The sequence below is a fragment of the Panicum virgatum genome, chromosome 2K (assembly GCF_016808335.1).
Source record: "Panicum virgatum strain AP13 chromosome 2K, P.virgatum_v5, whole genome shotgun sequence".
In the NCBI taxonomy this organism is placed as follows: domain Eukaryota; kingdom Viridiplantae; phylum Streptophyta; class Magnoliopsida; order Poales; family Poaceae; genus Panicum; species Panicum virgatum.
In genome coordinates, this window is record NC_053137.1 from 59,151,112 (window position 1) to 59,163,883 (window position 12,772).

The following is a 12,772-nucleotide window of genomic DNA, read 5'->3' on the forward strand; positions in this document are numbered from 1 at the left end:
ACCTAACAATGAAAATTTGCATAAATTTTTTAATAAGACGAGTGGTCAAACTTGAGGTCAAAAAGTCAAACAGCCTATAATTTGGAATGGATGAAGTATTATTTAGATGTCTATTTATACATATGTTACATATGGCTTGCACAGTAAACATGTTAGATATTGCCGTTATCTGACTTGCATATAGAACCGAAATGAGCATATTAAGCATACATGGCACAAAGCTGTCCTTGATAGTTGCTCAGAAAGTGTCTTTCTGAAAAAATCCTTTACATAAAAGCATCAACCGTGATATGCTTGAAACGAAGACTAATCCTAATAGTACTTTACTTTTGTCAATACAGAGAAGATCTGCTCTCTGTAAAAATCAATAATAAGGACTCCATTGGTACAAATCACCAGCCAAAAACGTGGTTAGCCTTATGCGGTTATCAAAGGACCTGGTGACCTGGCCTGTATCGTCAGTTGGTACTGTGTAAATAAAGGGCATACATGTAAAAATAAGCAGTTTTATAGATAGTGTATCGAAATCGATCAAGCTCACCTGGTTTGAAGTAGAAAACAAGCTCTTGTCATATGGTAAAAGCTCTTTCACTTCAATTCTAGAACTAAAATAGCCGATGCTACTTTTTCTGTGGCGGACAATTTCAACCTCAGCGGGGGTCATTTTTCACATGGATTGGAACTTAAACGTGATTCAGACACATGCTTAAGATCTCGAGGTATTTGGAAAAAGCGGGGCAGCATAAGCAATGTTCAGGCAAGCGACCCAGTAGCTGTAAGTGGACAGGATAACAAACTGGCAAATTCTTGAATTTGAGAAACTGGCAACGATGGCATCATGCTCTTTGACGCGAAATGCTGCAGTTTCAAGCATGCTTATGTGATCAGTGATGTACGCGTTGTTGCTTGATGAGTTGCCAGAGCAAAATTGGCTAGGATCGACCTCCTTGTTTCGAACCTAGTAAACCGAGCTGCAGGTACTTGTCAAATCCTTCTGCGTGTTAATGCTACGAGGGCTAAAACTATTGAGGGTGTGTTTAGATGCCCCAAACCCTCCCCAAATCCAAACTTTCCATCACATCTCCATCACATCGAAACATTAAATATAGCAAATGACAAATACATGGAGTACTAAATATAGATAAATAAAAAAACTAATTACATAGTTTTGATGTACGTTGCGAGACGAATCTTTTGAGCCTAGTTAGGTCATGGTAGGACAATATTTATCACAAACAAACAAAAAGTGTTACAGTGTACTACAATGTCCGATGTGACTTTTTCTATGTCTGATGTATTTTTTCTCCCACTTTTTCAGGGATCTAAACACAGCATGAATGGCCTGAACCGGTTTCCTCTTCATGCCGGCTCTGACGAAACTGAATGGCCATCCACATCAATCAGACATTGCTGATACTGTTGGGTTCATGGGCAACGACAACGAGTGGTAGACGGCTAGCCGCAGCACAGGTTCCAACTTCCTTCCAACTGCCGCGTGGGTCGCTGCCGTCTAGGAGGAGATGCAGCGGGCACCTGCGCCCCGCCGAGGACATTCCCTGCCTCCGCGCGAGCTCAAGCCGCGGCTGCGACGAAGCGAGCGCCTCGGGTCTTAGATGATGGAGCCAGAGAGGAACAGAGCAGAGCGCTTGTTCTGGAGCTTGGTAGGGCGACGGAGCTGCGCGATTTCGGTCGGGAGCGGCGGCGGCGGCCAGGAGACGTACCACGATAGGGGCCCAATCGCAAACCATTTGTAAATACTAGGGGGCAATATGTAAATATTGAGAGTGAAACTGTCAATAATGGACCAAACTAGGCGGTTATTTGCAACTATCAGGGCTGTTCTCCGGAACATTCGACGCCGGCGGCAATGGCGAATTGCGATTAATTGGGTTTGGTTCCGGAAATCCAATTTCACGTGCGAGCGCTAGGGAGCGTTCTGGCGCTCGATTCCTGATCGAGTTCGCCTTCGCGTGGGTTAGCCCATCAACGATTTTTGCGTCATCTCTCTTCTCTTTATCCTTTTCCGTTCACTCTCTTTCCATTCCTCTCTCATCTCTTTTCGGATCACAGGGGAGCTGATCCGGCGAGGTGTGGGGCGTCAGTTTTCCAGAAAAGTTGTTGTTCAGAAAAAGTTATAAATATAACTTAGATAACTTTGTCTAGTAGCAAAACTTTTCTAACTTTTTCTTTTCGCTCAAGTTTTTCATCTTTTCTGCATAAGTTATATAAACAATTTTTTTGTTCAGTGTTGCATTTGCACAACTTTTTCTCCAATTTTACTTGTTATACTTTTTTTCTCAAGAAAGTTAATTATACATTTTGTTTCTATAAAAGTTATGTATGTAAGCTTGCTATATAAATATGTTTAGTATTATTATTTTTACACAAGTTTGTTGTATAAATACTTTTTATTATAATATTTGTGCATATTTTTTATTTATAAATTTATGTATATAAATTATGTATACAATTTAGATAGGCACGGTGGATGATGGTCACAGAGGAACCACGCTGGGCGCGGAAAGGAAATGCAGGTGCCGCGGTCTGCGTGCGGAAAGCCAGAAAAGGAAATGAAACTTACGTCACATATACGTGTGGTTAACTAAAAAAAGGAAATATATACTTTGTCCGAAATCGTTTGCTACTTTGGCTGCTGGCGCACGCGCGCGTATTAGCCTGCCCCGTTTGGTTATCTTTCCCAGAGTGGTTGGGCCGGATACTAGCAGACCTTGAGCGTGAAGTCTATTCATCGCACGTGCGACTAGAAGTCATACTATCGCACATGATTATATTTAGATATAATATTTTATCTAAAATATTTTTATTTATTTCGGAACAATTTCTATCTCTAGATATTTCATGAAACATTTTATTTTGTTCCGGAATAATTTCTATTTTTTTATATCTCTAACCGATGTGTGTGATAGTATAGCTTCTAATCGCACGTGCCATGAATAGACGCTCCCGACCTTGAGCCGAACACAAATTCAGTTTCAGGGACTGAAAGAGCTGAAAGAGCTGATGGCCGAGAGCACACATCGCTGATGGCCCAATAAGAATGAAATTTCCCTTTTCTTTTGCTTTTTTATATATAATAAATCACATCATTCTCATGAGCAAAATCAAATTGATGTCCTGTAAATGCTTTATGTGAAAATTTTAGTCACATGACCTGATGGCCCATCTAAAGTTGTTTCTTCCTAAGATAGATGACTTCCAGGAAACTCATAGGTGGCTTTTGGAGACGCTGCATAGGCCTCCAAAACTCTTCCAGGGCTCGAGACAATTTGGCTAGCTAAAGATGATCTTGTCACAGTTTTCTACTCCACTGCTGTTCACTATCTTAACTTTTCTTTTATTTGAAATTGTTCAGTATCTAAAACCTGACTGAACATATATGTTTTACTGGATATTTCTGCTATCTGAAGGGCCGAGCACAATGGGACATACACTAGGGGTGAAAGCGGGATGCGAAATTATCGTACCGTGCGACACCCTATTCCTTCCGAACCGCTCTCATTTTTCAAAAAATATAAAAGTTAATATTTACAATTAATTTTATAGTTTTTTTACCATATTTGATTTTATTAGTTTTATAAATAAAGAAAAATTTCGACCAGACCGTTGTCGTTTTCATGGGGCTCCCATTTTCTAAGGGTCCCAAAATTTTGCAACTGCTGCTCATTCGACCTAACAGTTGCTAGCCCAAAATTTGGGAACCGCTGCTTATGAGGCCCAATAGGCGAGGCCAACAACTCTTTGCCCGTTAGCTGGCGCTGGTTCGGCTGGGCTGCTTAACAGGGTGCAAGCAGCTCAGCCATAAATGGCCAGCCGAAAAGTTTAAAGCCTCGTTTGGTTTTCAAGTTGGTGTCAATTCGTATGTTCAGATATCAATTCGAATGCTCAGAAGTCAATTTAATATAAAATTAATTGCATAAGTTGTAATTAGGACTCTAGACGAATCTATTAAGTATAATTAATGCTTGATTAGCGGATGGATATTGTAGCAATTAGTGGTCAAATTACGGAGTAATTAGACTTAATAGATTTGTCTCGTGATTAAGTCACGATTTATGAAATTAGTTTCGTAATAAATCTATATTTAGGACTCCTAATTGGTGTGTAAATATGCAATGTGACTGGACTTATGACTTAAACTAGCATAGATGCATGTGTGTTGCTATGGGTCTTAATCCGCTCCAACACTCATCATATAATTGCTCCCGATCCATATGTTTTATGATGCTATATTATTTTTGAAAGCTATGCTTGTGCAAATTTTGATACGATGTTTGAATAATATGTACATTACATAGTCAATTTTCATTCTTTTTCTACTTTTTCTCCCTTTTCTCTTTCTCCTTTTTTCTCTTTATTTTTTCTTTTCCCTTTTTCCTCGTGGCGCCGAGCTGCTCGCTCCCCCCGGCCTCCTCTGCATTTGCTCCCCCTGGTCGTGGCCTCGTGGCGGCCGGGCCTGGTGGCGACGCATGGAGGCGCCGGGCGTCGCGGCGGCCAGGCCGCGGAGGCGCGCGGCGGCGCGCGGAGGCGCCGAGCCAGCAGACGTGCGGTGACCGGGCGTGCTAGGCCCTCCTCTGCTCTAACGTGCAGGTGGGCATCCTGGTGGCGGCTTCAGCAGGCGGCTCCCCTCCTCCCACGCGCGGCGGGATCATGACGCGCGTGGATCCATGGCATGGCGAGCGGAGCTGTGGGGCCGCCCTCCCTCCTTCGATTTGACTGTGGGGCTTGCCTCCTCACCACCCCTCTCTCTCTCTCTGCGGCCCCGGCGGCGGCGTGTGTGACATCTCAGAGTTTTAACATGCTAAGCGAGAAATATTAAAAGTGGTTTGATGCTAAATAAACAAGAAAAAGTTAATTTATGCATTTCTTTTTGGAAAAGAACATAGGTGTATGTATGTGTATGTGTGTATGTGTGCCTAGGTCAGGAACTTCAAATAACTTTCACACCAATGCAAATAGGCATATGAAAATGAATAGATATGTTCACCCTGAAAAGATGAATCAATGTCTAGTTGAACTTTAGGGGTAAAAGTGGCAAAAATTACATGAAATGATAAGTGTTTTGATTTGTAGTTTTCGAAAAATTTTAAAATAACTTTTAAACCTTTGCTCGTTTAAACTTTTCCTGAAATAAAAGTTGTAGGTTTTTAAATTCTCTACAACTTTCGTATTCGAAGTTTTCTATGTTTCAAAAGGAATTTTTGAGAAAAGTTTGAATTTGAATCAGTCAAACTCCTTTTCTCTCTCTCTCTACCCTCTCTGTTCTCTCTTCCCTCCCCTGTTTTCTGCCGAGCCGAGGTCGCCGTCGAGTTAAGGCCGCCGGCCACGCGCCGTGCTCTCCCAGCGCCCCGTCCTTGGCTCCTCCGCGAAGCCTCTCGGCCTCTCCACGCGGCGCCATCTCCTTGCACGCACGCCGAGGATTGCCGTCGGCGTGCCACGGCGACGAACGAGCCGAGCAGTGCCGTGCACCTTTTCCCCAACCCGCTCGCGCCCTCGCCTGGCTCTTTCCCCTCCCCTTGCTGCGCAAACGGGTCTCCTCCCTCCCCCTCTGCTCCCCTCCCTACTCCACGCGCCGAGCCGAGCCCTCCGCGGCGTCCAGAGCCGCCGCCGCCACCTGCCATTTGCGCCGCCCATCCCTAGGCTCCCGTGGAGCTCCCTCCTCCGGCCTTCCTCACGCCCATCCAACCCCGCAGCTAGCACCCCCACCCTCCGTTGGTGCTCCCCGACCCACTCGCCGACGCCCAAGCCCGCCGGAACGCCGCCGCCGCAAGCTCAGTCCACCGCCGGCCGCCTCTCTCCGCGGTGCCGCCCGCTCCGGCCATCCCAGCCCCAACCGAGGCCATCCCGAGGTAGAGCTCGCTCTCCTCTTGCTTTTCCCCCACCGGGCCCTCGCCGCCGACGACCCTAAGCGCCGGAATCCGGCCGCCCGAAGCTCCCCTGTTTCAAACCCCAGCCAAGGACCTCGGGTTGAAATTCAAGAAAGTCCAGGGGGTTGTTTGAATAGACTGTGACTCAGATGAATAGTGCTGTAGGGACTCCTTTGTAATTTTTAGCTGTAAACTTTGAAATTCAATAGAAATTCGTAGAAAATTCGTAAAATAGAAAATCCAGTTGTTCTGGAATCCTTATGAAAATCTCTATACAGTAGAATCATAATATGATAGTTGTTAATTGAAACTTTTTTGCTGGAAAATTAGATTTATGTTACTAGGTGCATAAAGGCTAGTTGTTTATTCTTTTTCTTAATTATTTCTTGAATCCTTGTTATGCTCTGAAATTTCTATGGTGGTTTGTTCATGTGACACTAGTGTTTCTATAAAAATTTTATGGTCAGTTCTCATGTGTAGCTAATTCTTTGATTTAATCCTTTTTTAGTATACTTTAATTATGATAAATAGTTTACTTTTATAATAAATCATGAAAATATTTCTGAGTGTTAATTTTGCATAGTTTAGCTGGTCCATGAAGTTTTAACCCAAGTTCATAAATAGAACAGGATCTAAAAATTAATCTTGTTGAACTGATTTATGTTTTGTTTATTTTCTCCTATTTATTTATGTGCATAATAAATCCTGAAAAATTCACAGTAGCTAATTCATCCCTCTTTGGACCTACTGTTAAAGTTTTAGTTTCTTTTATACTGTGGTCTAACCTGTGTAATTCAATCTTGTTCTAGGAGTTGTCTGATTACATGAATTGTTCTGGTTATTTGGCTACAGGTTTTGGGATGAATTTTGCAGGATAGCTAGTTCTGTTTATCTTATGTTCGATGTAATTTTTGTTGATTTTTGTTACTAGTTATGTGTTGAGTTGTTTATTTATTAGCAAACCGTAATTTACATGTTATAGGAAACCACTTCAACTTGCTTGGTGAAGTTAGTATAGTTCTTTTGTGCTGTTGATCTTGATGCCTTGTGTAGCTAGATATGTTGAGTTACTACTCTATAAATGATTGCCCAGTAAAATGAATGGAAGTGTTTCATTCTTTAACTTCGGGTTTTGTTTGATTTATAATTTTATAGTGAAGCAATTTATAAGTTGTTATCATCACAACAACTCACCCATGTGCATCTCATATAGATACGACAACTCTCGCTGACGGAACGTACGAGCTGGTGCCCGGGTCCGAGAGTCAGCAGCGTGAAGCTCAGGTGAATCTAACTGAAGTTACTGAAGAATCGAACCCGATTTCGGAAGAGCCCAGATCCAGTTACGCCCAGGAAGGCAAGCCCCGGAGCATGTCCCTCTATTTTAAATTATGCAACTTATTATTATTCCTATATACTTGTGCATTTAAGTTACAGGAGTTGACTGGAACCTTAGCTGCATAATCCTAGGTACCTATGCTTGAACACTAGTTTGTGTAGGTCGTTAGTTAGCTATGCTAATGGTTCGGTAGAAGTCGAGTGATTTCCTGTCACTCGCGAGAAATGATAGGAGTTGGTTGTTTACTACTTGCTACAACTATAAGGTCTACGGGCGGGGTCGTGATACTCGGGATGCCCCGTCTGTCTAGTGAAAAGTGATAAGGCCGCAGTGTGTGGTAGTGGTGGTTAAGCGTTTGAACGTACTAATCACATGCCGAGAATATGGTAATCGGTAAGCTTAAGTACTGGATTGAACCGCAGCCGGAACATACCTTCCCACCGTCTTGAACTCGTTCACATCTAGCTAATGGCGAGTACGGAGTCGTCGTACTGCTGTACTTGAGGGCGGTGGGCCTGTTCCGTGAAGCGGGAATTGAAGGGAAATGTTGCACGTGTGACTCTGTGAGTATCCACGTGACGGGTGTTTAGGTCTGCCTGGCCAGGTTAACAAATTCGATTCGAATCGTCCGTTTCTCACCGGTTATTGAGACTACTTAACCCTTTTGCCACATAGAGTAAGAAGTGGAAGATGATTATGATGATGAATATAGTTGATTGGTTGATGAAAGATAATTGTTTCCACCATGGATGCTATTGGAGAGATGCTCACCTAGAATGGTTAATTGAACTAGAACCTGAAGGCTAAAATATGAAATTAAGGATCTCCTCTTTACTGCTTTTCGGCAAAACAAACCCCTCAAGCCAAAAGCCTTGCATGTCTAGATAAAGGGCTAAGTATACCCTCAGTCGGGTAAGCCTTGCTGAGTATTAGGATACTCAGCCTTGCTTGTGGCTCATTTTGTTTCAGGAAATACTTTTGAGGACATGATTGCCAGTTTAACCTGGCCTTGCACTCTTCCGCCTGGATGGTCCGTGGAGTGGGACCCGTCCCCGGCCAACGTTGATAAGAGCGAGTGATGTCACGAACTGGGCTTCATCGTGACACCCCTTTCGTCGTTAGCTCTCGTGTTTACTTTCCGTTAAAATAAAGGACTCTGTGGAACTTCTTATATGTTGGCTTTGAAAAGTACTTTGTTAAATTTGGAACTTGGTTTGTAATTCTGCTGTTAAGTTAAACTCTGTGTTGTATTAATTGGTGTATTGTTGTAATCTCTGGACTCGCCTTCGCGTGAGTGATGCTGCTTTGTTCGATCCAGGTTTAAGTGGTTTTATCGGGAATTTTACCCGACAGCACTGCCGGATTGATCCGTTTTAAGTGTGTGTTAACCCTGATTGTCATTTTGATGATGGTTAGCGCACTTAAGCCGGTTTATGTCGGGCGGTTCTGCCACAGCGTGCCCCTGCTCCGGCCGCGCCCCTCCTCCGGTGCGGCACCCCGAGCGCGCGGGCGGCGCTGCCCCCTCCCACGAGCTCGGCGCGTGGCCCCGTGAGCGGGCCGACGGCGCTCCAGCCGATAGGAGGCGATGCAGAGGTGCGGAGGAGGAGGAGGCGTGGCGTATGCGTACGAGGAAGCGGAGGCCGGGCTGGTGAGCTCCGAGCTCCGGCGGCGGCCGGATCCGGCGCGATGTGGGGGCAGACGGCGGTGAGAGGGGGCGGAGGGCCAACAGTGGCTGAATCCAGCGCCGGGTAGGATGTGTCGGAGGTCACGTTTGGACCCACATGTCAATCACAAATGACGGATCAAAAGTCAAAGTACCGCAGAAACGGTCCGCTCTTTTTATAAATAGTAGGTATAGATATAGATTTATTCTTTTGTACTCTTATTACCTCGCGCGCGCGCGCGCACACACTAATGTTTCTCCAAACAACGTCACACATCATTATCTTGAACTCGTTTTTCTTCGGCCTGACCACCTCTAGCTCATTTGCAGTCGCAATCAGTTCGTCTCCGTTGCCCTGCGACCCAAGGGCAACACGGCAAGACCCATCCTGCAAGTCCAGATTTTCAGCAATGTTAGCACCGCAAAGTAAATGCAAACGTTGGGGCAACAAATTTCTCAGTCTCTAAGACATGTTACTGGGAGCACTTCCTTCACCACACCGTCTTCTGACCTCATCCCCTACCCTGGAGACCCTCACCAAAACATATGGCAGATAGGACCAAAGCCAGTTGCCCTCAGTCTCTCCACCTGCAAGCATTTCAAGAAGAAGATTGATCCCGTTCGATCCAATCCAGAACTCCAGACTGCAAAATAATTTTCGCTGCAAATGCGACATAACCTGCAAACATGCGGATCTGTAGTCACACAGAGACAGTAAAAGGTTAGGAAAAAAGTTTGCACTAATCAAGTACTATTACATCTGACACAAGAATATCTCACATGTTCTTTGGTAGTGTCTGATAAAATGATCAAAACATACCCTTCCACTCTAACAATAATTAATTTATGACACCAGGAGCCAGGACGTTTGACGCACTGCAGGGCTCAGAAGTTCAGGACAGTAATGTTGCATGTTGCAATGGCTGAAGTCCGGTGTACTTGGATCCAGGACGTTTGACGCACTGCAGGGCTCAGAAGTTCAGGACAGTAATGTTGCATGTTGCAATGGCTGAAGTCCGGTGTACTTGGATCCTCGCCTTCACTCTCGCCGCCGGGGACCCCCTGGGCCAGGTCTGCGGCGCCAGCGGCAACTTCACGGCCAACAGGACCATCCAGGCCAACATCCAGCGCATCTACGCCGCGCTGCCCGGGAACGCCTCCTCCTCCCGGGCGCTCTTCGCGACCGCCTCCCTCGGTGTCGTCCCGGACGCCGTCTACGCCCTCGCGCTCTGCCGTGGCGACGCCAACACCTCCGCGTGCGCCTCCTGCATCGGCTTCCTTCCTCCACCGCTCCACGCCTCCGATCCGGACCAGCACCAAGCCACGGCTGCGGCCACCGTGCGCGCACACACCATGGGCATGGACATGGTTGCGCCTTGAGGGAGCAGGTCCTTGCCCGCCGGCGGCGCGCGCCAGCGACGCCGAGGGCGTCAGGGCCGCTCGTCGATCGTCGGAGCCTCACCAGCAGCCACGCCGCGTCGTCGTCGTCCCTCCGTCCTCCTGCCCTGGATTCCTAGTTTGCCTCGTTCTGCCGGTGTACTAGGGATCAATGGACCGCGGCGGTGAGCGGGGACATGGCGGCGTTCCGGCGACGCGATGCACGGAGGACGGGAGGAGAGGGGGCACTAGTATAGCTGGCCAACTGGGCCGAGCCCGTTGGGCCGGCACGGGCCCGGCCCAAGAAAGCACGGCACTGTCCCGGTCCGGCCCGGGAGCAGGCGGGCTAGTGCCGGGCCCGTGCCAGGCGCCGGGCCGTGCCTGGGCCGCGATCAAGGCCCACGGCACTAGCATGGGCCCGGCCCGACAGAAGCGGCGGCACGGGGAGGCACGGCCTCGGCCCATGAGGCACGGAGGCGGCCCGATGGGCACGCCGCAGCCTCCCCCCCGCGCCCCCGGTGACCGTTGGATCGTCCCGTTGGGGAGGCGATCCGCCCATTGGTGGCTGGGCTATATAAGCCCCGGCGCCGGCCGCCCTCCCTCCCAACCCTAACCCTGATTCATTTCCTCCCCCCGGCAGCCGCTCGCCTCGCCTCTCTTCTCGTCTCTGATCTCTCACCCTCTCGCCTCTCGGCCTCTCCCTCATCTTCCTAAACTCCGGTGAGAGGCCGGGGCCTGGTGCCGGCACTAGCAGACGGCACGGCCTTGGAGACCCATCATCTCGATCTCGCACAGACCATGTAGCGTCCTCATCTCCTTGTCGTCCTCCTCGTCATCTCCGTCGCCATCGCCGCCGCCGGACTCTGGTGCTCCGGATCCGGATCTAGCGTAAGTGAAACGAATCCTCTCCCTCTCGTACCTATTCTCTCAGTCTCAGACTCTCACTCACTTCTTCAGTTTTTCTGTAGATGTAGAAGGGATCCGTTGAGGAACCAGGGCCGGAAGCGGAGGGCTGGATCCGTGCTTCATCCACGCCGCCGGTGCACCTGGTGCTCCAGCTACAAAGGTAAGTCCCAAACCCTAACCCTAATCCTAGATCCAGTCATCCAGTACCGTTTCTTCTCCAAGATTTAACCCTAACCCCTGTTCTTTTCTGTGTTGCATTGTAGCTGTTGAGGAACCAAGTCACTGGCGCTTGAGCATGGCCGGATCTGACGAAGAGACGGTGGAGGTGGGCATGAACGAGGAGCGGCGGTTGTGCGGCTTGGCCGGAGATGATGACGAGGACAACATGGACGAGGACCACGCGGCCCTATTCGGCGCAACCGCTGATGATGCTATTCCCGTCGACGGCGACGGCGAACATGTTGAGGAACCACCTGCACCTGACGGTAACACCGCCAAGCGCCCACGCCCCTCTACCTCTCCTGTCTGGGCTGACTATGAGAAACTATTCAAGGAAATCAATGGTAAGACGGTCAGGTATGGAGTTCGATGCCTTCACTGCTCTAAGGTCTACTCTGCTTTCTCTAGTGGTGGCACTGGTCACTTATCCCGGCACATTTTAGTTTGCGTTAAGAAGCGTGAAAAGGATCGCATGTCTCAGTCTCAAATCTCTTTTACTTCTGATGGTAGTATGCGTACTTGGGACTACTGTCCTATGCGCGCTCGTACTGAACTTGTTCGATTGATTGCTAGACTAGATGTTCCTATCTCTCTTGGTGAATCTGAGGCTTTTGTAATCCTAAATATACTAAAGTGTCTAGGCAAACCACCTCTAGAGACATACTGAAGTACTGATGGTCCTGTTTTGGGTGGTGTTATCTTGCCTAGTAATCCTAACATGTCTAGAGATACATCTGCAACTTCTATACTGAATGCAGTAAGGTCATCAGCTTCTAATGCTTCTGAACTTGTGTCCTACTTGGACTGTGACACTGTAAACCACCTAACTGATGACTTTAACATCTTGGACTGGTGGCATCAACACAAACTTACATATCCAGTATTGTCAATCATGGCTAAAGATATCTTAACTATTCCTGTGTCTACCATATCTTCAGAATCCACTTTTAGTATGACAGGCAGGATTATCGAGGAGCGGCGAAGGAGTTTGAAGCCTGAAATGGTGGAGATGCTGACCTGCATCAAAGACTGGGAGGCTGCAGAAGCAAGACTGCAACAGAATGTGGAGGACAAGGAGCTTGAGGAAGCTTTTGAAGAACTTTATCTTGATTCATGATATTTATGTAATGGCCTGTAATATTTAGGACTTGGACTATAGAACTTTAAGTTTGAACTGTGATGTAATGAACTACTTAATTGGAGCTTGGCTGTACTCTTTTTCCCTCTCTAGGGTTTCTCACAAGGGTGAGTTTTACCTAGAGAGGTTTTTAATGAGGTAGCCATTGCACAAGCTCCTAATAAAATTGATTTTTTGTTAACTGTTTGAGTTTGGTTTGTGTCTGAGTTTGATTCAGTTCAATTTCTTATCTGTTATTTGCTTCT

The 12,772-nt window shown here is 47.1% G+C and overlaps 1 protein-coding gene across 1 annotated transcript; it reads left to right on the plus strand.

Moving 5' to 3' along the window:
• Positions 1 to 11,015: 11,015 nt before the first annotated feature.
• Positions 11,016 to 12,506, plus strand: LOC120695526. Its single transcript, XM_039978748.1, has 4 exons — positions 11,016 to 11,152; positions 11,233 to 11,330; positions 11,434 to 12,030; positions 12,148 to 12,506. Exons 3-4 carry the CDS (start codon positions 11,466 to 11,468, stop codon positions 12,504 to 12,506), a joined length of 924 nt encoding a protein of 307 aa, XP_039834682.1. The 5' UTR covers positions 11,016 to 11,152; positions 11,233 to 11,330; positions 11,434 to 11,465.
• Positions 12,507 to 12,772: the final 266 nt, after the last annotated feature.

Excerpts from the sequence above, each read along its gene's own strand:
- LOC120695526 (XM_039978748.1), top strand. The coding sequence starts at position 11,466 with ATGGCCGGATCTGACGAAGAGACGGTGGAGGTGGGCATGAACGAGGAG. Across the intron at positions 12,031-12,147 it reads AAATATACTAAAGTGTCTAG|TAAGGTCATCAGCTTCTAAT; the intron begins GCAAACCACCTC and ends TACTGAATGCAG.